This window comes from Pleurodeles waltl, chromosome 1_2, assembly GCF_031143425.1.
Source record: "Pleurodeles waltl isolate 20211129_DDA chromosome 1_2, aPleWal1.hap1.20221129, whole genome shotgun sequence".
NCBI lineage: Eukaryota > Metazoa > Chordata > Amphibia > Caudata > Salamandridae > Pleurodeles > Pleurodeles waltl.
The window spans coordinates 796,822,074-796,846,055 of NC_090437.1; the positions used below are offsets into that span (position 1 = coordinate 796,822,074).

Genomic DNA, 23,982 nt, shown 5'->3' on the forward strand with positions numbered 1-23,982 from the left:
GGGTTATCATAGCACATTTATTTACTTTTATGAAGCACAGATCAGGACCAAGGGGTGTCAAGAGAGCTGTACATAGTAATAAAATGCAAGTTACAAACGTTCAAAGAAATTAAAATGTACAAACTATATCCATTAATAGTAAAATATTAATAAAAAATCAAATTTGGCAACTTTCATAGTAGATGCAACAAACATGAGTAAGAAGAAACAGGCAATATGACTGGTAGATAATCTCATAAGTGGAGGGCAGAGATGTGGGGAAGGAGAATTTAGGAAATGGCTACAGGTAGGAATGGGTAAGGGGAGAAAAGAGGGGGGAGTTAGGAAAGGCTGTACACAGAGGATCACTGTAGAAAATGAGGGTGTGGAGGAGGGAAAGTAACAGGGTGGCAGAAAGCAGTATCGAAGACAAAGCATAAAAAGGATACATACAGTGGGAGTAGGGGTCTGGGTGTAATCTAAGCATGGTAACTGTACAGAAACAGTCCTTTCTAAGGAGTGATTGAAATTAAGGTGACAGGCACTTGTTGATCAGAAATAATGCTGAATGTGGCCAAATGTAAAAAACAACAAGGTGATGGATGGAATGCTTGAATTAATCTCAGGGACTGGCAATTCCTTGGACCTCATCCCAATCCATTGTTTTGCGCACATCATGCTACCTCAGTTTGGACCCAGCCATATGCAAATCATTCTTGGCCCTGCTCCTCATGTGAACAGTCCAGCCTAAACTTCCAGGCCATGTCCTCCCTGAACTGGAACAGATGCAACCTAGGGCCGGTTTTACCCTAGTTAGGGTTCTCCAGCCACGTATAGCTTGGTTCCAGAGGCAGAGTGAGTCCGGGACCCACGTCTCGGCATACACAGCACATTTAGGGCATCACATCCAAAAACAACAAGGTGATAGATGGAATGCTTGTATTAATCTCAGCCAATGGCAATCACTCGAGGAAGCATCCCAATTCATCATTTTTCGCCCTCCATGCCACCTCAGTTTGGACAGAGCCATATGAAAAACAGTTGGAACCCTGCTCCTCATGAGAACAGCCCAGCCCGGACTGCCAGACCAGGTCCTCCCTGAACCAGACCACAAGCAACCTAGAACTGGTTTTGCTCTAGTTAGAATTCTTCGGCCAAATATAGCTTGGTTCCAGTGGCACAGTGAGCTCTGGACCCACATCTGGGCATAACCAGTGCATTTATGGCGTCAAATGCAAAAACAACACTGTGATGGGTGGAATGATTGGATTAATCTCCACCATTGGTAATCATTTGAGCCGCATCCCAATCGTTTTTCGACCACCATGAAACCTCAGTTTGCACACAGCCATTTACAAAAGATGAGCCCATAATAAGTGCACAATTGGTCCTGGGTTGCTTGTGTTCCGATTCGGGGAGGACCTGGCTTGGAAGTTGGGGCTGGACTGTTCCCATTGGAGGAGGGTCAAGACTGATTTGCGAATATCTGGGCCCAAACTCAAGTGCCAAAGTGTACCAAAATAACAAAGGATTGGGATACAGCCCAGAGTAATTACCAATGGCTTAGATTAACTCAAGCATTCCATCCATCAAATTGTTGTATACATTAGGGATTCTGGCCAAATGGCACCATTATTTGATAGCCCTGAAACAGATGCAACTAGAGCTAGGGATTGTAACTTTGGCCTTCCTTCGCTGGAGAATGAACGCTTTCAAGTATAAACTACCTAAAGAGAAGAGGAGGTTATAGTAGAAAATGGCAGACATCAAAGTATGGCATCTGACCAATCCCAGAGATGCAATAGTCTGGCTGAAGAGGAAACACTTGGAGCAGGGGAAGAAGGTGGGCAGGATGTTAGTATTATAACTTAATCTGAAGGAATCTCTCTGCCAAACTAGCCATCTGTGCTGGTAATGTTGGCCTTCTCATCCACACAACTGACATAGCCAAAGCTTCACATTTGTCACTGGCCTGCAAGACTTTCCCTTGCTCATGCTCCACATCCGGGGGATAGGTTCCTACCTAATAATTCCTTACCCAAACTGACTCAGGAGCAGAACAAATCTCTGAAAGGTACTAGTTCTGTGGACAACATAACGAAAGCCATTGATGACGTCTACTGGCAAAGCCCCTGGGTAAGATGGATTTCCAATGGAAACTTATAAGATCGCCAGAGTCTATAAAACGCTATGTACTTTATTCAAAGAGACAGAACACATAGACAGGCTACATTCTGAAGTCAAATGAGCTGTAATGACACTTATTCTGAAGCCTGCAAGGCTCCTCTTGCATATGCCAGTTATAGGGCTAGTTCCTTATTAAATGCAGATATGAAAATCCTAGCCCAAGCGCTTGCTAACCAATTAAGCCCATCGATCCCTGACTCCATATATCAAGCACAGGTGGGTTCTGTACCCAGTACAGTCTCTGGAGATGACATGAGGTCACTAGTCCATCTCGTATGTCAGGTTCGGGATGATCAGTATGGAAGGGTAACTAGCTATATCCTTTGGCACAGCTAAAACATCTGACAATGTGGAATGGTGCTATCACTTCAGAATGGTAAAGAGAAGGGAATGGGTTACAGATTCATAAACAAGATCCAGTGGCTCTACACTAAAGGTCTGCTCTCTGCCTCCTTTCCAACTAAACACTGAACCCAGCAGGGATGCCTGCTAGCAGCCACAATCAACCAGGTCTGTATTGTTAAGTGCAGACAGACTCCTGCGCGCCACAATAAAGTTTTACTGTACAATTAGGATGTTCATTTCACCCTGGTAGACCCTGTGCGTGTGAGGTCAGAGTGGGCTTCTGCCAATGTCCAAATTCACAGACAAATCAGTATTGCTAACCAAGCAGTTCCAGTGGGTCCCAGGTAATCTGCGATAGCTGGGCGTCCTAGATAACTTAGGCTTGATTCTCATGATACAGCTTCTACTACAGATAGCATGCTGGACTTCATGCACTGGCAGAATCTGCAGTCGACATTGTAGGGCAAAGTTAAAACAATCAAAATGAACGTACATCTGTGGTTCAACTATGTTTTAGCCATACTGTTTCTTGGTATCCATAATGCTACTCTCTATGAAATAGACTCACTGATAACAAAATCAAGATGATGCTCAGCCACACTGAGGCTGAATGTCTGATCTCACGGGAAACACTCCACTGAAATCTGGCACCCCCTCAACAGCAGCACACCCCACCTCATCCTGACCTAAACATGGCTCAACCCAGTCTCCAACCTGGATGTCGCCACAGCCATGCTGCCTGCCTACAAAATCATACAACAGGACAGAAAACACAAACCAGGCATTGGACTCGCAGTCAGCTACAAAAACACGATTGACTACACCACCTCAACAGACTTGCTCACCAACTCCATGGAACATCTCCACTACAAAATAGGAACGTACTACAAGGCCACCCTGAAGATAACCCTCACTTACTGTCCCCTGGACCCACAAGCGGGATTCTACAACCACATTGCAGACTCCCCTGCTCCCGTCTCCATGAGATTAACCGACTACATCCTCCTCTGGGACCTCAGACCCCAACTCCACATCCCTCCTCGACAACCTCAGCAATCCTGGACTCACCCAGCTCATCCAAGGACCACCCTACACAGTAGGCCACATCCTAAACTCTATTTCCTTCTCCAACAACAGGACACCACCACCCACACGACCCCACTCATAATGTCCGACCACTACATCATACACATCACGATACCTGCCCACCAAGCAACCCTACCAGAAAAGCCCAAAGCACCATTAAGGCACTAAGGCAAAATTTCTGAAGAAAACTGGACCAAGACCCTACAGGAATGCCCAGCCGATCACACAGGGAAGCTCAATGTCGACACCAAGCTCTTCAATAAATGGCTCACTGACTACGCCAACCGCCTCTCCCACCAAAACAAGACCTCCAAAAACAACAACCAACACAGCTGGGACATGTACTACCTCAGGAAGCCCAAGCCCCACTGCAAACAAGTTCAGAGAAATGGAGACTTGACAAAAGCACAAGCGCAAGATTCACATACAAACAAATCGATCTCTTCCACCAACAATTATGAGACACAAAGAAAAAGCCTTAACTCTCAGACTTAAGCCAGCCCCAACAACATGAAAGATCTCTTCAACATCATCAAGGAGTTCTCCAACCCTGCAGCTGCCAACAATAACATAATCGCATCCCAAGTACTATTCAACGACCTCTCACACTTCTTTGAATAGAAGATCGCCAAGATCTACAACACATTCGACCCACAGCAGACCAATTAGAAAGCCATGCAGGACACCTCCCTCATCGCTAAACAGCAGCTAAGCAACTGGAAGCCCTTCTCAAAGGAAGACACCACAGCACTGATGAATACCATCCACTCAGGAGCCCCCCAGACCCGTGCCCCCACTTCATATATAACCTTGGAGGAACCATCATTTCCCCTGCACTCACCACCATCATCAACACCTCAATAAACACCGCCACCTTCCTGTCTTGCTGGAAAAATGCAGACGTCAACACCCTATTCTGATCCGCCAGGATATTACGGCATACATTAGGAAATTTTGCAGCAGAAATAAGCAAATTTTGTGGCACAAATATGTAAATTTGTAGCATTTTTTTCGTAAGAAAAAATAAATGCCCTTAAGGCCCACCACATGTCCTGTGGGTGGCGGGTCCACAACTTCCTAAAAACGAATGCCCCGCCTCCCCTCCTGGTGTCCCCGTGTGTAACGGGCTCAGGGGACATTTATTTTTATCAGGTTCTGGGCCGGCCACCCACAGGGCGCACGGCAGGCCCAGGGGTGATACTTTCTCGCAAGCAAAATCAAGATATGAAGACGAGGGAACCATATAAATATCATAATATATAAAGAATCCTATACCTCCAATTGTACAACAGTGCTACTTTGTGGCCTTTGATAAACACTACTTAGAGATTACCTAGCAAAGTGAGAAACTGGAACTAGAAGGTTCTACCGCACTTCAGGACATGGTTCTTTTGCAAGACAATCTCAGATATTGTGGTAATGCAGGATAATGACCAAAAATGCATTATACTAACGCAAGATGAGTGGCACATGGACAGGCTGAAATAGTTCCTTTCAGTGCTAGAGACTGCTAGTGCAAAATGTGCTTTTTGAGCTAAAACATTTTTCTGTTTGTTTTTTTAATATTGTAAAGTGCCCAGCAGCTCCTCCAATAACAAAGGTTTACGAAAACAATGACAAGCAAAATATTGTATGATAACAAGAGAAACTCCAATATGTTAAAGGAACAAAAGATAGAACACAGGAGTATTAAAAAACGCCTGGAAAGCCGAACAAGAAACAAATGCCAGATCCTTCTGATTAAATACTCCAAGCATCTGTAACTCAATCCCACCGAAGATCTGCACCAACCCGTCTTTCGAAGCTCTCACGAAGTGTAACAACATATACTTGATCCAGAAATACCTTCCTTCCAAACTTCAGATCCTCACCAATTGAGAAACAATAGGCAATCCAAGCAATTGAAAGGAGGCAAACTAAAACTATGACGAGAGAGCTTAAATGATAAATACAGTACTACCCTTGCACCTACTCAAGCCTACGAAGACCAGATTTTGAAATCTAAACACCAAGGTATTTCACAAAAATAGAAGGAAGATTATAACTTTAAGTCAACTAATGGGTATAATGACAGCGCTCATACAACATAGAAACACACACAACGAGGTACTACGAAAATAAATAAAAATGCAATTTTTAAAGCCAGTATCATATCTGTTTAACTGCTTTCTGTTAACAACTGATAACTAGTCCTGCTTTAGAACACATCCAAACGTGCATGGATTATTTTCAGTCGATGTTCTCTACAAACATGACATGAGCCAAATTTGCAGAAATCTGCTGGGACAGCTGGTGAGAACCTGGGACTGTTCCAGCATATCCTGGGTGCCTGGTCACCCTACTTGAGCCCTCAGCACAGAACCGGCACTATTATCCCCCAGACTATTGTTTATGCCTGTTTCTCTTTCATCATAAAGTGCTCCAACGCCCTCCGTTCGAGTAGTAGGCTCCATATACAAATACAAATAAATAAGTGGAAAAAAGAAAGGTTGGTTACATCGATGAAAGCAAGTAACATGTCAAGAGAAACCAAGTGCAGTGGTCTGCTGTTACCTCCCCAAGGCACAGGGTCAGCTTTTTCATGGACTGTCGGTTATATCGGACTAGAGACTTTACCCGGCAGTGTTTGCATTAAGAAGATCTGAAGGATGAAGGGACACATGTACAAATGTCAGGTTTTGGGACCAGCAAATTGCGAGATTTAGCGACTCACAATTTGCGTGTTGCTCAGACACTGTTTGCGACTCGCAAATGGATAGCAAGGGACCTCATTAATATTCACGAGGTAGGTCGCAATGTGCAACCCATTTTGGAATGGCCGCACTCACAGGGATGGTGGCTGCTGGGATCATCAGACCACCATGTCTGGGACTGCTTTTTAAATAAAGCAGTTTTTTTTAATGCAGCATGTTTTCCTTAAAGGAAAACGGAATGCATTACAAAAAAACCCGAAAAGTTTCCTTTTCATTTTTTCAGGGCCTGCCCTCAAAAAATGTTGGCACCCCCTTTTTGACCCCTTCCCCTTTGTGAATGGGTTACCACGAATGTGAAATTGTTGGCAACTGTGATTGTTTTGCGACCACATTCCCAATCTCAAAAAAATCATACATGGGCCTGCGAGTCGCAATTAGAAATGGACACCCTTGCCACGCCCCTTCCTAATAGCGAGCCGCGACCCATATTGCGATTTGGTATAAGGTTACCAAATTGCAAAATAGGATTTTGTACACTGGAAAACGCTTTTTTGTTGTTGTTGGAAACGGCCCAATTCTGCAAATCGGACCTTTTGCAACCAAAAAAAATGTACGTACATGTGGCCTAAAATCCCTTCACGTGTCTCTGTTTTTCTACAGCATAAAAACTCGTCACTGGTTTCTGTATATCGACAACATAAAAACGTCCAGAGCCGCGAAGCTACCATAATTTAGCCTTTTGCAGAGTTACAGCAGCATGGTCTTCATTTGTCTCAAAAACAATTATAGAAAATCATTTAACTAGTGCGCAGATTCCATTAACACGTTGAGGTCTACAATATTTATTGAAAAGTATAAATGGATGCTATGATTATGAAAAACAGGCTCCGGTGATTCACTGTGCTACAATCAGGCTGCGAAGATGGAAAGAAATTCATGCCACAGCAGGCCCACAGTCCCCTGCAGCTCAGCAGGAATAATTCATGTTATTGCTCTTACAGCCGTGCCTTGATGAGCTTCCTGCTAACTTCCAGTAGCCTACTGAGCTGTTTTTATACAGTAGTTCAGATATATTTTTAACTCTGAAATCTCAGTGCTTTTCTTCCTTAACACCACTCCCTCCTGAATTCCTATTAAACGTTCGCTCCATTATTGGAGCATCAGCCGCTTTCTTTGGACACACAAAATACACAGCAACTTTTCATTAGGTAATCTTTTTGGAGGAAAGTCCATTTTCAAACAGAAAATAGTTCTGGGAATCATCCTAACAAAGCTTTACTCAGCTCTCTTAATCTTCCCTGTGTTTTCATTTCTTTTTTAAACTATTCAGGGCCCTAAATCTGCATATCATACCCAATAGCCAAAAATATTTTAAAAAGAAACGGAAAATGAATATTTCAACAGCAGTGCAGGTTAATACATTTTTAGTTAAAGCACGTGTATTTTTGGATTACGTTGCTCATCAGAAAACTGTGTCTAGAGAGGGCATTTGACTGTTACATAGGTGCATATAACACAACCTGCAACAGTAATTTCCAAATGAATAATCCACTCAAGGAATATTTCTGAAATTGCTTCATGTACAGTTAGGATAAGTAGCAGAAAACAGATGGCATTCCTATGAGATGGGGGAGGGAACTTTGGAGATGAACCCATCAATGCGAAAACCAGGGGCCACACACATCTGTAAAGTTGAGGGCATTCACAAAAACTTAGCTGGAAGGAAAGTGAAAGCACCCCAATATTTCATAACATGACAGTGTCAAAAGTGTTTGTCCTCAAAGAACAGAATTACATGAGGAAATGCACAATTTCTTCACTGTTTACTGCACTCATGTTGATGTCCCAAAACGTTAGCACATTTTGTGAAGCTAGAGGCCTGGTTATCTATGCCTGTCATAGATTCTTTGTGAGTTTCACAATACCAACTCCAAACATTTGAGAAAAAAGTCTAGCATCAGGAGAATTTTCAACTTTGGACCAACGTTAGTTCTGAGTACCATTAGTCTTGCACGTGGTTGTCTTTTTAAGAAGAAATGAATCAGTTAGAGGCTGGGCTATAGCTACAGTGGGACCAAAGTTGTGGAGCAACTATTGAGACAAACGCCTCATAGCAAACTCTTGAAAATCAGGCTAATGCCCCATCTGTACCCTGCATCTCGGATGTCAGTTTTACAGCTGCAAGAAGCAGTTGATAACATAGGGAATAGGCGCTTTACAACTGTTTTGCACTTAGACTTGGAGTAAATTGCTCTCTTTATCAACTAGAGCACTGTGAATTGTAAATTGGTTTGTAATACATGCACTCAGTAGAAGGAGCTGAATGGCGCCTGGTTACACAATCTGGTTCGTTTTACTAATGACTTAGAGTACAGAGGTTTTCTGAAGTTCTTTGAAGTTAGACATCGAGTGGACAATCTTCAGAACTAATGCTTCAAATTAAAGCTTTAGTTCTTTAGGATTCCACTTGATTTGTTAACATTTTAGACACATTTTGATGTTAACTAAATCTCCTTTTCCTGTGTGTGGATTTAAATGTAAGGGCTTTCGTAGTTTTGTAGACCTAAAAAGACTGAAGTTATGGCTTATATGCAGACCCTACAAGGTATAGAGCAATGAATTGAAAATATTGTTAGGGTTTTGGTAGTCAAAGCATCCATATTGCATCAGGAAAGGTCCTTACCCATGTTGATCTAAGAAGATGATACCAGTAAAATGGACCAACAACAACTTTTTCCTGAGCACTGTGATTCAGACCATTTTACTACTTAGCACAAAGCATTCCAAGAAACTGCTCGCCTTTGGAAAGTGAATCCAACATACTGTGAGACAAATGTAGCATTCTCATAGCTGACTGGCAAAAATAAGAGTTACATCTTGTTAAATGCTACAAAGGTGTCTACTGCACTGTCCATTATATAACTTAAAAACAAGCTGTATCATGAAATTTAAGCATTGCCATTTGCTAGGATCCATAATGGCACGATGCTGGTAGTACCACTTATCTAAGACTGCAAACCAATGGCTTCTTCACACAAGGCAGGCCTACCTCTAAATGTGCAGGCAGATATCATCAGATTCGGGGTTTGCTTTGACTTTGGCGCTTCAATCAACTGATCTAAATCAGATGTTTTCCTGCTGACAGCATGTTCTGTGCCGATATCACTTGAGTGCCCTACTAGTTGGACCACAGATCCGTCGAATATCTAGCCATATACCTACACCATAGGCCAGAACAGGTTGTCTGCCCAACTTTGGTTCAGTCATTGACACACTTTAGAACTGGATAGATACATGACTTAAACTTCTGCTTTTGATGGCGTGTAGAGTGGCTCTAATCAAAATGATTGTTCTACCTAAGTTACTTTATCTCTTCACTAATATCACAAAACCTATTAACAAACATTTCTTTACCACGTTATGGTCGCTCCTGCTCAGGCTAATTTGGGCAGGTAAATTGCCCAAGGTAGCACAGGACTTTCTTGTTCTCCCATTTGTTTATGGTGGTTTCAAAGTGTTGGATCCCAAAATTCACTATTTGGTTGCTTAGTGCCACTTTGCAAAGATTTGATACAGCTCAGATGCCTGTATCCCATTTTTCATCTCTAAATGTGCTCAGACTGATGGGATGCCTCTGGCCTCTCTCCTCCTTTTGGGTCTTCTAGGACTGGTCTAGATATTCAAACAGTGGCCACCACTTGCTGGGCATGGAGGTCCCTCTGTCAGAGGGCCGGACCATCATTTCTGTACTCTTCAGATGTCCCACTAATCTCCAATCCTTTTTGGTAACTCAGCACAAAGGCCAAAATATGAGCATTTACAATCAGAAGCAATTATGGTTCCACTGGGAAGAAATTTGCTTTAAGTTCTCAATTGTGTTTTGGCAATTTAACCACGTATTCCATCTTTATGTATTATTTTCGGAGTTCACCAAATAAGCAGTATGCAGCAACCAGCAACATTTATCTGTTGAACAGTGATGAGGTAATCTCATATAAAACAGAGCAAAATAATATTCTTGCCATGAAGTTTCTTTAAATTCAAACCTGCCACTAATCTTACAGGGGGGAACAATTTACATCCAACATATTGTACGACGTGTATACATGTTGAAAAAGATGACTGCTATCTACAATCAAATAGGATACAAAAACGACAAGATTTATACAGAGTTTCTTCCACTGCGCAATAATAAACACAACCTTCTCCTAAATTCAAACTTGTTTCACTTTCAATATTTCATTTTTTTTATCCCTATCTCTCCAGAAATACTTTTTTTTGCCTAGGTATGAGTATCAGATTGTTCCAAGAACAGGCATCTATCTACAGGTGTAAATGTGTTTCATTTCAAACTAAAAAACCCAACCTGTTATAGAGCTCTTAATGCAAGGAAAACAACCAATCATTTCTTACTATATTTAAAGGGCGAAGTTAAGACAAAAGAATTGATCCTGTAAATTTATTTTTACGGTCACTACTTTCAGGTTTTTCAGTGTCATTAGATTTGAAGAAAACAGAGGGCAGAATTAATGTCACTGACTCCAGAGGAGTTAAAGAAGAAGTTGAATTAAATATACATAGATTTCACATATTAAAGTTAACAATGTGGGGTGGAATGAACACCAAGAAAATGGCAGTCATGAATAAATTCTTATATGTGTTCATAAACATGGGAAACCAGAGCAACATGAACCATGAGAAGGAGCACTGAGTAACGTGTCCAAGGACAATGCTGGGTGACATGTTCAAAAGGAGCACTAGGTGGTGTTCCCATGGAAGCACTGGTGACGTGCCCCAGGGGAGCACTGGGTGATGTGCCCCAGGGAAGCAATCGGTGACGTGCCCCAGAGGAGGACTGGGTGACGTGCTCAGAGGAGGACTGGGTGGCGTGCCCCAGGGGAGGACTGGGCGGCGTGCCCCAGGGGAGGACTGGGTGGCGTGCCCCAGGGGAGCACTGGGTGGCGTGCCCCAGGGGAGGACTGAGTGACGTGCCCCAGGGGAGGACTGAGTGACATGCACCAGGGGAGCACTGGGTGACGTGCTCCAGGGGACCACTGGATGACGTGCCCCAGGGATCCACTAGATGACCTGCTCCAGGAATCCGCTGGGTGATGTGCCCAGGGGACCATTGGTGACATGCTCAGGGGAGCACTGGGTGGCATGCCCAGGGGAGCACTGAGTGATATGCCCTAGGGGAGCACTGGGTGACATGTCCCAGGGGAGCACTGGGTGACATGCCCCAGGGGAGCACTGAGTGACGTGCCCCAGGGAAACACTGGGTGACGTGCCCCAGAGGAGGACTGGGTAAAGTGCCACAGAGGACAACTGGGTGACTAGCTCCAGAGAAGGACTGGGTGGCATGCCCCAGGGGAGCACTGGGTGGCGTGCCCCAGGGGAGCACTGGGTGAAGTGCCCCAGGGGAGCACTGGGTGACGTGCCCCAGGAGAGCACTGGGTGACGTGCCCCAGGAGAGCACTGGGTGACGTGCCCCAGGAGAGCACTGGGTGACGTGCCCCAGGAGAGCACTGGGTGACGTGCCCCAGTGGAGTACTAAGTGACATGCACCAGGGGAGCACTGGGTGACGTGCCCCAGGGGACCACTGGATGACGTACCCCAGGGATCCACAGGGTGACATACTCCAGGGATCCGCTGAGTGACGTTCCCAGGGGGCCACTGGTGACATGCTCAGGAGAGCACTGGGTGGCATGCCCAGGGGAGCACTGGGTGGCATGCCCAGGGGAGCACTGGGTGGCATGCCCAGGGGAGCACTGGGTGGCATGCCCAGGGGAGCACTGGGTGGCATGCCCTAGGGAGCACTGGGTGGCATGCCCTAGGGGAGCACTGGGTGGCATGCCCTAGGGGAGCACTGGGTGGCATGCCCTAGGGGAGCACTGGGTGACATGCTCCAGGGATCCGCTGGGTGACATGCCTGAGGGGACCACTGGTGACATGCCCAGGGGATCACTGGGCTGCACGCCCTCTGGATCACTGGGTGACATGCCCAGGGAAGCACTGGGTGACATGCCCCAGGGGAGCACTGGGTGACATGCCCCAGGGGAGCACTGGGTGAAGTGCCCCAGGGGAGGACTGGATGACGTACCACAGGGATCCACAGGGTGACATGCTCCAGGGATCCGCTGGGTGACATGCTCAGGGGACCATTTGTGACATGCTCAGGGGAGCACTGGGTGACATGCCCCACGGGAGCACTGGGTTTGGTTAAAGGTTAACTCCCAATCTCAGATTTACACTTGATTTAGTTATATGCTAACTCTCACCCTCAGGTTTTCAACTGGTTGAGCTATATGCTAACTCCCGCCGTTAGGTCAACACTTCTCTTATTCACAGGGTGATATACAAAAGAGGCACATAATCATGCAAAGTAAGGTATACATCATGTAATTAATACTGTAAAGGGATGAGGGATATAAGAGTCACTTTGAAACTGAAAACTTGCTAGAACAAACGCCTGCCCTGAAAATGTTTTCTCCAAAGGCCTGATTTGTTTATAACAAAACGAACACAGTAAACTAAGTAACCAAAGAAAGGTGTATTATATTCCAGAAGCACAACACTTGGAGACCTCGCTCTACTTAGACAAAGACTACTGTAAGGATGGAATTTGCATACAGCAATCACCAGAAATAGTGCTACAGGCAGCATTTATTAAGACAAACTAAAAAAGTGAAGCAGGTAAGAGTAGAGGGTTACGTGAGATGGCATCACGCTAAGCATGGGTTGTTTTACAGCCTTTTTGGCTAGAGACTAGTCGACGATTGGATGCCCACTGACAACAGTTATGGTTGATGTCACTGGCATCAACGTTTGAACTTCATTGTCCTACAGAAAGATTCCAAGATCAAGATATGGTTGATATACATTAGACAAAACTTACCTATGTTGACAACAGCCCCTCCTTGCTGCTTCAGCATGCACTTAATACCATACTTGCAAGTCAACATTGGTCCCATGAGATTAGCATGCAGCTGGGATACCATGTCCTCTGTTCTTGTTTTTAACAACAAGGCATCCCTGTAAACAAAGACAGTTATTTAAACCTAATTCTTGTACAATTTTAACAAAACTATTATCCTGCATATTGCTAGAGGCTTTTTTTGAAAGGGTAGTACACATCAAACCTGACATAACAGAATAACTCAACCAAAATACGTCAAGCGCTTGTGATTGTTACCATAAACAATTTACGAGGTCAACAGAGTGAGAAAATGTGATATAGATTGTTGGGTTCACAGATATTGATCTATCTGACAAAAATATTGCATACAAAATCAGGACGGACAAGCTGTTTTCAGGAAGTTTGCATCTTTTTTGTATTTTGTGAAAGCTGCAGACCAGCGGCAAAATGCATCTTTGAAGCTACTGAGTCAAACGCACAGTGCAGGTTCCTTGACCAAACTACTTTTACATACCATTCCCATTATGCTGGTACTTATCTTATGCATTGCTAGAATGTTAGCCCAGATTATAATATGGTAAAGTACACTTGCTACAACTGCAGTTTAAGACATTTTGTTAGCAATGTGGGTCCAATGTCTTAAAATGCACTTGTAACATTGAGATGTTACCATATGAGACAATAGAAGTAACTCAGGTTACTGATTTCATAACTGACTGGTAGACGTGGCCCACTGTCAGAGCTGCCTTGGCATTGTGAAATGCCTAAAGGGGCCCAAGGCGTTCCGACCTCATTGTTGGATGGACAAGTCATGAAGCTTTTGTGCTTAGAGAGCTAAACATCAGAGGAGATTTGTGAGCAGCAAGTACTGGGCTTATGGCACCACCGTTCAAAAACAGGATCAGGGCAGTTCTCTGGGGCCTGATTCAAGGGCAGTTTGGCAATATTACCACTGTCCTTAAAAACATAAGAATCAAGTACTACTGCGAGCCCACTAAAATATCAAGTAACTCCTTTATATGCATGCCTGTACATGGCATTTGTATAGCGCAAATCTAGCAAAAAGGCAGCAGAATGCTGGAATGTGTCAAACTCAAGCTAATATTTGTGACCTGAGAGGAAGCTGGGTTCAGAGTGCATCATGCATCTTCCACAATGTCCTAAATTGGAGAAGGTTTTGTGCAATCCTAAAGGATACAAGGATATTGTTCCAGATCTCAGGTGCACAGATGGAAAAAGCCTGCTGCCTTGTTTTTTCTTGCTTATATTTCTTTGTCTCCAATATAACAGTGCCCTGGCTGTGGGAGTACCCAGAACTACCAGAGACTGTGAGTTCGTCTGCCAGCTAGTTGGCGGTGCCGGTTGTGATGTCCTAAATGATTCAGCTGTTTTTGGAGATGGTGTGGGGCAGTAAAGGGTCCAGTAGAACCCTATGAGGACGCTATAAACATTTAATAGGAACCAAAGAAACTACAGTTCTCCACATCTCCACTGCATTCAATATCAAGGTAAACTGTCTTGCTGAGTTTCCGTTCTGCTTTTCAGACAGTGCTGCATGAAGCACAGACAACAGATGTGTGGCAGACCGTCACTCTTCACTGCAAGAGTTGAGCAGTCTGCTCTTGACTTTTTTCTGTTCCTTGTGTATAAGTTGCCACAGCCGGTGGGCATTGCTGGCTGAGCAAGATGAAGGACATGTTGCCACTTGTACTCCTGGAACAAAGCAGAAATTCCTCATAATCCTGCCTTTTTCTCTTGCATTAGTGACTGCCAACCCTCCCTAGACTTGATGGTGACTCACTCAGGTGTTGTGGTGGGTCTTGATGGGCAGCAGAACCGCAAGGACATAACCTGGCACGGACACAAGGATCCCGACTCCAGGTAATACGGTGCAGAGACAGAGCTCCTCAGCACTGACTGAGGTGGAGAGGCCCTAGAGTCTGCACTACTAAACCTGCACAGCTGCAGGGAGCCTCGGCTATGACCTCCTCCCTCCTACATCTTGGAAGTCTCCGTGGGACTTGGCCAGTGCATGCAGCCTAATAGGTAGCCCTAGATTCTCCTCTCACCCAAAGCCCCTGCAATGATGATGGGGGACCGAGCACGTTGAAAGTGCCCTTCTTTGACCGGATTACATCCCCAGGGACCCCAGACTAAACCGCTTGTGCGGGGAGGGGGCGAGTAGGACAGGCTGGGCCCCCCTCCGCATCTCCAGTGACCATCTGGCCTTTTGGCCAGAAGGGGGTTGGGACCCATTGTCGCTGCTGCCGCCAATCCATGGCTCCCCAACAAACAAGCAGACAGTGAGCCCATCACCGGAACTGCTGGCTGATAGGCAACTGGGGGGAGCCTGGGGCCTCTCATTCGGTGGATTCACCTAGGAAGTTGAGCACCGCAGCCTGCTGGGGTAGGGGGAAGAGGATGGCAACCCTCTCATTATATAAACATCCCCCCACCAACATTTTGTTCTCCTTTCTGACAGACTGCTTGTGCCACGCATATTAGCCGGGACAGCCGGTTCCAATCAGCAGCGTTCTGGACACTGGTTGAAGGCCCAAGAGTGCCCTGAGGCTTGACCTATAATCAAGGTCAAAGATAAAGTACTCCCGAAAGAAGGAAAGCTTGACAAATTTGTCAAAGTGGTCCACCTGGGAGGAGGCCAGCAGCAACCTGAGGACACCCTGGGGACACCGGGTGCTTCAGCGGTCGACAATACATGCTCGAACACTGATACAATTTTCCTGGTCATCCAGTCTTTCCTTCAGGCCCTGGAAACAAAGACTGGGAGGTAGGATCAGATCCTGCCTTTCTCTGATAGGATTTACGTAACACTACCTACCGGGTCACCAAGGCGGAAGACCGCATTGCTACCTTGGACGGCACAGATATGGCCCTTCACATAACAGTTTTGAAACTATAAAGTTCCACAAGTGAAATGTCAGCCTGTATCGAGGATGCAGAGAGTCACTCCAGAAGAAACCACCTGCATCTGCTTGCGTTCCCAGAGGGTTGTGAGGGATCCCACCCGAGAATTTCTTAGAAACATGGCTCAAAACCGTTCAACATGACCTCTCCATGCTTCCTAGTTAAACAGGTACAGCGGGCACTGCAAAACACCCACATGGACACCCCACCCCAGCCTATTATCGCACACCTGCAAAATTACAGGGACAGAGACCTCATTCTACGCAGAGCGAGGGAGACTGGAGAGGTTAAATACAAAGCCCATAAAACACTGATTTTCCCAGACCATACAAGGCTGGTTCAGAGGTAGAAGAAATTGCATGAACTCTACGGCACATGGAAAGAGATCATCCTTTATTTGTGTAATTCTCTGAATAAAGTAGTATGGTGATAAACCCCCAGCAAGAGCTGCTCACCCTCCAGCTTCCAGCTCCTTCTCTCATTCCACCATTCTAGAATCTCCACTCTCCTCCAATTCTAATCTCATCCTCTAAGATCATCACTAGACCATCTTCCCTCCATACATCCTAATAACTTGTGAACATAAATAATTCCAAACATATAATTTTAAACATGTACTATTTACAAATTATGTAGGCATAAAATACATTCAACATCTACATTACTGCCTACTCAACTCTGCACAAATTTCCCATACTCCATTCTCTCCCATCATCCAACCTAACTACAGATTTAAATATTTTCACAACCTTCTGCGGCTCACAAAATCTACTTTCTCCCTTCTTTATTATAACACATGTTTTTACTCTCACCAATCACCTACCTCTATTCCAATGTCTTTCACCTTTTTTCTCGTATCATAGTTCAACTTGTTACGTTCTTGACAACCCATCACTCTCGCCCTCATTCTTTCACGATCCACCCACACTTGTTTCTTTTCACGCAACCACCAAGGAGACTCTTTCGTCGCCGGTTCTCTCCCTTTAAGGGCAACAAATGGTGCCACCCCGTCACAGAATGCAGTGTCACTCTATGTGCCCACATCATCTTATTCAATTCTTCCCTCCGTACCAGTCCATTAGCTAGAGATAACTGAATATTTTCCATAACAATTCGATTAATCCTTTCTACTAAACCATTAGCTTGCAGTCGAAATAAGGCAACCTTCTCATGTTTAATTCCCAATCCGGTGAGGAACTCTGTCATTCTCTCAGACACCAATTGCACCCCATTGTCAGTAACTAAGACTTTGGGTGCACCTTCCTCCAAAAACATATTCCTAAGAAATTCGATAACATTGTTAGTCGTAATATGTTCCATGCTCTTGACTACAAACCATTTACTGTGGTAATCCACCAAGACTACTAAGAACCGATTTCTTCTTCCAAGTTTATCCACAGGACCAATAAAATCCAAAGCTAATTTCTCCCATGGTCTCGCAGGAAATTGTACACACCCCAAAGGTGGCTGCCTAACAATCCTAGATTTGTCACTATTTCCACATGCTACACACTCACTCACAATTCGCTCCACATCCTTGTCCATCCCGGGCCAGCAATACGATTGTCTTAACCTTCTCTTTGTCAAATTTCTACCTAAATGACCCTCGTGAACAATTTTTATCAGCCTCATTCTTAGCTCCATAGGTGGTATCACTTTCCCTCATCTAAATACCTTTTGACCATGCACACTTAGTTCATCTTTTACTTCTAAATATTGTTTCAAATTCTGCAGATCACCTCCTATGTGACCAGAACCACTTATACATTTCTTTAGCTCATCATACTCCTTATCATCAACCATGGCATCCTCCCACTCTTTTTGTTTTAAAGTAAGTTCATCATCTATCAAAAATGCTTCTGCTTCAATCTCACTCAATACTGAAGCTTCCTCAGGATGCTCATCAATTGGCATGCGTGACAAGCAATCTGCCACAACATTTTTCTTACCACTCACAAATTCCACATCAAAATTGAAGTCAATGATATTAATCAACCACCTCGAAATTCTTGGCGTCATACTTCCTTCCAAACCTCGACCACTCTTGAAGACTTGAAGCAGAGGTTTATGATCTGTACGAAACACAAAAGACAGTCCCCACAAATAGTATCTATAATGATTGATACCCGAACAACAAGCTAACGCTTCCTTCTCAATTGCAGAGTACGACCATTCTGCCCCTTGTAACCTGCGAGACGCAAACCAGATGACTCTTTCTTCCTTGTCTACTACTTGTATTAGAACTGCACCCAGCCATACACCACTGGCATCTGTCATTAAGATTGTTTTCTTATTCACATCAAAATGTCCTACGGTAGGCCCACAAACAATAGAATTCTTAATCTTCTCAAAAGCTATTTCACACTCTGCTCCCCACTCAAACACTGCTCCTTTCTTTAATAACAATCTCATGGGTTCTACAACTCCAGCAAAATCATGCATGAATTTCTAACAATATTCTGCCAACCCCAGAAACGATTTAAGTTGATCCTTATTACATGGCTTCGGGGCTTCGCTAATCGCCCTCACAATACTTTTTTTTGGCTTTATACCTTCTGCAGACACTACATGACCTAAATAGTTCACACTACTCTTTCTCAACTGGCATTTTTCCTTCTTCACAGTCAACCCATGATTCTCAATTCTTTCCAACACTTTCTCAATCAATTCATCATGCTCTTCCGTAGACCTCCCAACTATTATAATATCGTCTTGAAAGCCCATTCTTCAAGCCCCCAAAAATGTTATGCATAATACGCTGAAACACAGCGGATGCTAGCCCAAATGGCATTCTACAGTAACGATAGGCACCTAAAGGTGTTACAAAAGAAGTCAATGGACGTGAATCTGTCTGTAGATTAACTTGGTGGTAGGCTGCCGACATGTCCAGAACGCTAAATACTTTGCCACCTCCATCATACTTAACATTTCTGTGATGTTCGGCAAAGGTTGCCTATCAACCCAAATAATCTTATTCAGGTCTCTGAAGTCTATGCACAAACTAATCTTGTTCCCATCCTTGGGTGCTACGACGATCGGTGCCAACCACTCCGACGATTCTATTGGTTCGATTATTTTTTCCTGCAATAATCTATCAATTTCCTGTTGAAGAGGTCCTCTCATCATATACGGTATTGATCTTACTTTGTGAACAACTGGAACAGCGTTTTCTTTTTTTTAAATTATTCGGTGCGTACATTTTTTTAATTTTCCTAGCCTCTCAGTAAAAACTTTTGGAAACTTTTCCATTAATTTCTCACTCCATTCCTCTGCAGTTCCTTGAATTCCCATATACTCTACATTTGAATCTTCCACAACTATGACTGGTTCAGTTTCGTTGGGGTTCAGGGCAATATTTAAATCCTTCTGATGTCTCCATCCTAATAAATTCGATCCTTCATGAGACACATATACCTTCCCATGTACACTGTTCCCTTTGAAGATAATGTCCATCCATTTCATTCCCACAATATCGATTCTCTTACCACCATACCCAACCGCTTTCACATCTGCAGTCTGCAAATCTTCAAATTTTTCCCTCAAGGTTCCTTCATAAACATCTCTAGATATTAAGGTATACAAACTTCCGGAATCAACTAGCATCCTTACAATTTTAGTTTTCAGTGTTACATCACAATGAGGCTTCTTTAATTCACATAGGCTTTCTTGCTTCAAATTTCTACAGTTTTCTGATTCAGCATCACGCAGATTGTCTTCTGACATGCTGTTGATGGTTAGAACAATCTCTTCCTCATGTTCCCCTTGTATGCTATCTATTGATTTAACACTTTTATTCCTCACTTTTCCTTTTGACCTACATACTTTGGCCAAATGACCACGTCTTCCACACGTTCTGCATGTCAAAGTATGCACAGAACATACAGGACTTGAAGCAATATGTCCCGGACACCCACATCTATAGCATAATATATTGAAATTCTTCTTCTCTCCCATGTTACTAGCAGTACCCTTCTCATGCTTTATTGTCTTAAGTTGTTCTACTTCTACTGTGCTCTCTTTGGCTGATTCTCTCATGTGTGTTTTAGATTCAATTCCTTTCATACAAGCTTCGGTATGCTGCATACTTCTTGCTATTTGTATTGACTCCTCTAAAGGAGGGTCAATAGATAGCAGTCTCTCGTTCACCTTTTTGTTATTAGTGCATCGCACTATTTGGTCACGAATGAGAGAATCAGTTAAATCCTAAAAGTTACATGTTACTGCTAACCCTCTTAGTGCAGCCACGTAAGTCATCACATCTTCATCCAAACTTTGAACGCGCGAAAAAAACTTATGACGTTCAAACATGACACTAATTTTTGGCGTAAAATGTTTTTCCAACATTTGTAAAGACATATCATAAAGATTTATGGGTTGTCCCTCGCCTATACCCAAAGATACTTCTGACAAGTCGTCGTATATCCTCCTTACTTCAGTACCCAAATGATGCAGTAAGATTGCCTGTTTTCTAAGAGGACTATATTTGTCTCCTCCAATTACCAACAAATAAGTAGTAAAAAAAAATTCCACCTCTTCCACGGAATGGACGGTTCGCCTGGTATTGGTAAGAAACATGGTGGAGCAGAAATACTTTGTTCAGCCATACCTGAAAACAAGATAAAAATAACAAACTACCAAAATTTACTAAAATAACAATTAAAAATAATTAAGTAAAATAACAATCTAAAAGAAATATCTGCTATTTATCTTATTAGTAGAAATATCTCTTTTTTTTTTCTCTAGTCCTTTTCTTTAGTCCTTCTCTGTAGTCTTTTTATTCTTTTTTTTCCTTTTATTGAAATTAGTTCCTTTAGTCCTTCCTTTGTTTTCACGCCGTGTCCAGGCCTTCGAGCTGAAGAGCTGCTGAGAGGAGACGCCTCAACTAGGTAAGGAGCAACGTCTTCTTTTTTCAACGTGGAGTTTATTTATATCTCCGTTCACTGTGTGTTTGCCTCGCGAACATCAGCTGCGCATGGTACAATCAAAAGAAAACTAAACTCATGGAGTGCGCGCACACCTCACGCGCTGTTGCTGCACGCGCCGCACTTTCTTTATCCCTTCAACCGTGCGCGAGAGACGCCGTGAGCCGTCTATCCTCTCTCAATAGCGCGTGCCGAAAAGATCGTTGGCAGCGCCTGTTTTTGTCCAAAACCAATTTAGTCCATATAAACAATATACGAAGCTTTAAATACTTTCTTTAAAAATTACAATCAAAATCGGCATAGCGGCAGCAATACGAAGGACATTTCTCTGAAACAATTAAAAAAATGAAAGAGGAAACATCGTTCCGTGAATCTCCAACAGTTGAAAGCTTAAGCTTAACAGTTCCTTTCTGGAGAATCAAAGTAATGAAAACTCACGATTATGTACACTTCTCTAATGATCTTTTTGCTTTCGTTTTCTTGGTATGCTTTACGAATTTCTTCCTTCATAGATCCTTCCTTCTTCCAGATAGCTGATCCAGGGGTTGGGGGTTATCGGTTCTTCTTACTCTCTGCCCCCTGCACAGAGTCCCTCGTCGCCAAAATATGTATGAACTCCACGGCACATGGAAAGAGATAATCTTTTATTTGTATAATTCTCTGAATAAAGTAGTATTGTGATAAACCCCCAGCAAGAGCTCCTCACCCTCCAGCTTCTCGCTCCTTCTCTCATTCCACCATTCTAGAATCTCCACTCTCCTCCAATTCTAATCTCATCCTCTAAGATCATCACTACAGAAATCCTTTGAAGAAGTAAAGCAAAAACTGCGTGTGATAAATATCAACTATATGCATTTATGCCCGGCCATAATAAAAAAAATATTCACAATTGGAAAACACTGTTTCTCGACACTTGGACTGGGTTTAGGAGTGGGTTGAGCGACGTAGCTCACTCCGACCATCGGGAAGTCGGGGAGAGGATGGCCTCAGTCGATCCTGTACATTGGAGTGGATCCACACAACGCTGTGAATGGCAGTCACGTAGAGGCTGTAGCGGGACTGGGCATACCTTTGACCAAGCCGGTCATAATGAAGGCCCTGCACAGAGTCCCTCGTCGCCAAAATATGTATGAACTCCACGGCACATGGAAAGAGATAATCTTTTATTTGTATAATTCTCTGAATAAAGTAGTATTGTGATAAACCCCCAGCAAGAGCTCCTCACCCTCCAGCTTCTCGCTCCTTCTCTCATTCCACCATTCTAGAATCTCCACTCTCCTCCAATTCTAATCTCATCCTCTAAGATCATCACTACAGAAATCCTTTGAAGAAGTAAAGCAAAAACTGCGTGTGATAAATATCAACTATATGCATTTATGCCCGGCCATAATAAAAAAAATATTCACAATTGGAAAACACTGTTTCTCGACACTTGGACTGGGTTTAGGAGTGGGTTGAGCGACGTAGCTCACTCCGACCATCGGGAAGTCGGGGAGAGGATGGCCTCAGTCGATCCTGTACATTGGAGTGGATCCACACAACGCTGTGAATGGCAGTCACGTAGAGGCTGTAGCGGGACTGGGCATACCTTTGACCAAGCCGGTCATAATGAAGGCCATGCAACAGACCCAACTGACACAGAGGACAGTAATGGGTATTGGGGGCTGGGGACTGACACCCGCTTGGTTTGATAGTCCTGAAATTCGGAGGCAATCTACATAGACTTCACAAGCGCCCCCATAGATGTTTATTGTAGTTTTCCTTTCTTTTCTCCCTTTTCATCAGTATGTTGTATAGATGCTTCTGGGGTAGAAATATAGGGCAGGGGGTTGAAATGGGTAGGAGTTTTTGTTGTTTTTCCATATTCACAATTGTTGATGGCACTAAGCATAAGTATTCTAGTAAATACTCAGTTTAGTGATGTCCCAACTGCAGTTACAAGATAAATTCAATGGCCAGTTCAAAGTAATAATCTGGAATGTCAATGGGACCCTAGATAAAATTAAGAGGGGAGGGCGGGTATTGGCCTACAGTAAGACACTGCCCTTGTGTTATCCTGTTACAAGAGACTCATGTCCTAGGGACCAGATGCTCTTTCCTTGGGAGATTCAGATATTCCAGAGCCTAAGGTCCACACTGACAACCTAGGCCACTTCATTGTCCTAAAGGGAAGCCCTGAAGGATGTCCTTGGACACTATGCAGCATTTATAACCCTCCTTCACTGGTTTCTGGCACACTGCAGGAACTCTGACGTGCTGCTACAGGCCCACGCTGAGACTCTGGTGGTGAGAGGTGACTTAAATGCCTAAATGGATAGAACTTTAGACACAAACTCAGGCACTATGATCACCAAATCTCAACTGTTGACAAAATGGGTGATGTCCATGGGTCTTGTCGATGCCTGGCTCCCCTATAACCAAGGTTTCACCCACTACTCTCCCCCACACACTTGTAGCTCAAGGATAGATTGCTTATTTATCTCTCCAGGGGCGCTGTCCTTACTGTAGGTGCCCAGATTCTCCCACAAGGCCTCTCAGACCACTTCCCAGTCAAAACACCCTTTTGTGCCCTTTTCAAGGGATATTGCGGTATTTGGCAATAAAATGCATAGAGACTTTAAGATAGTGATTTAAAAGATCTCAGTGAAGCAATAGCAAGTACTTTGATCTCAACATTCCGCCTGTGTTTAAGACAACAATAAGGAGCAAGGCCCTCTCCATTGTCCAAAACAGAGAGCACAGTAGAGAACGGGAGATCACAGAAATGGAGAAGATCCTCCTCTAGAAAGCACACTTGCATTGAGAGAGGCAGGAGTACACAAGAAACTCTTGGAGGAACGGCAAGTGTCCCTCCAGCACAAACTACTGGACATGGCCAAGCTCGCTTGAACCATGTCCAGAAATAAGCTCTATGAACATGGCAATAAA

The 23,982-nt window shown here is 43.9% G+C and overlaps 1 protein-coding gene across 3 annotated transcripts in view; it reads right to left on the bottom strand.

The window, feature by feature from the left end:
• The window catches only part of CBR4 (carbonyl reductase 4), a 215,986-nt gene that overhangs the window by 52,310 nt on the left and 139,694 nt on the right, over window positions 1–23,982 (bottom strand). For all 3 annotated transcript variants that reach the window (XM_069244101.1, XM_069244109.1, XM_069244118.1), the window contains exon 5: window positions 13,187–13,323. In XM_069244101.1, coding sequence (XP_069100202.1) covers window positions 13,187–13,323 — 137 coding nt within the window. The remainder of the gene's footprint in view (window positions 1–13,186; window positions 13,324–23,982) is intronic.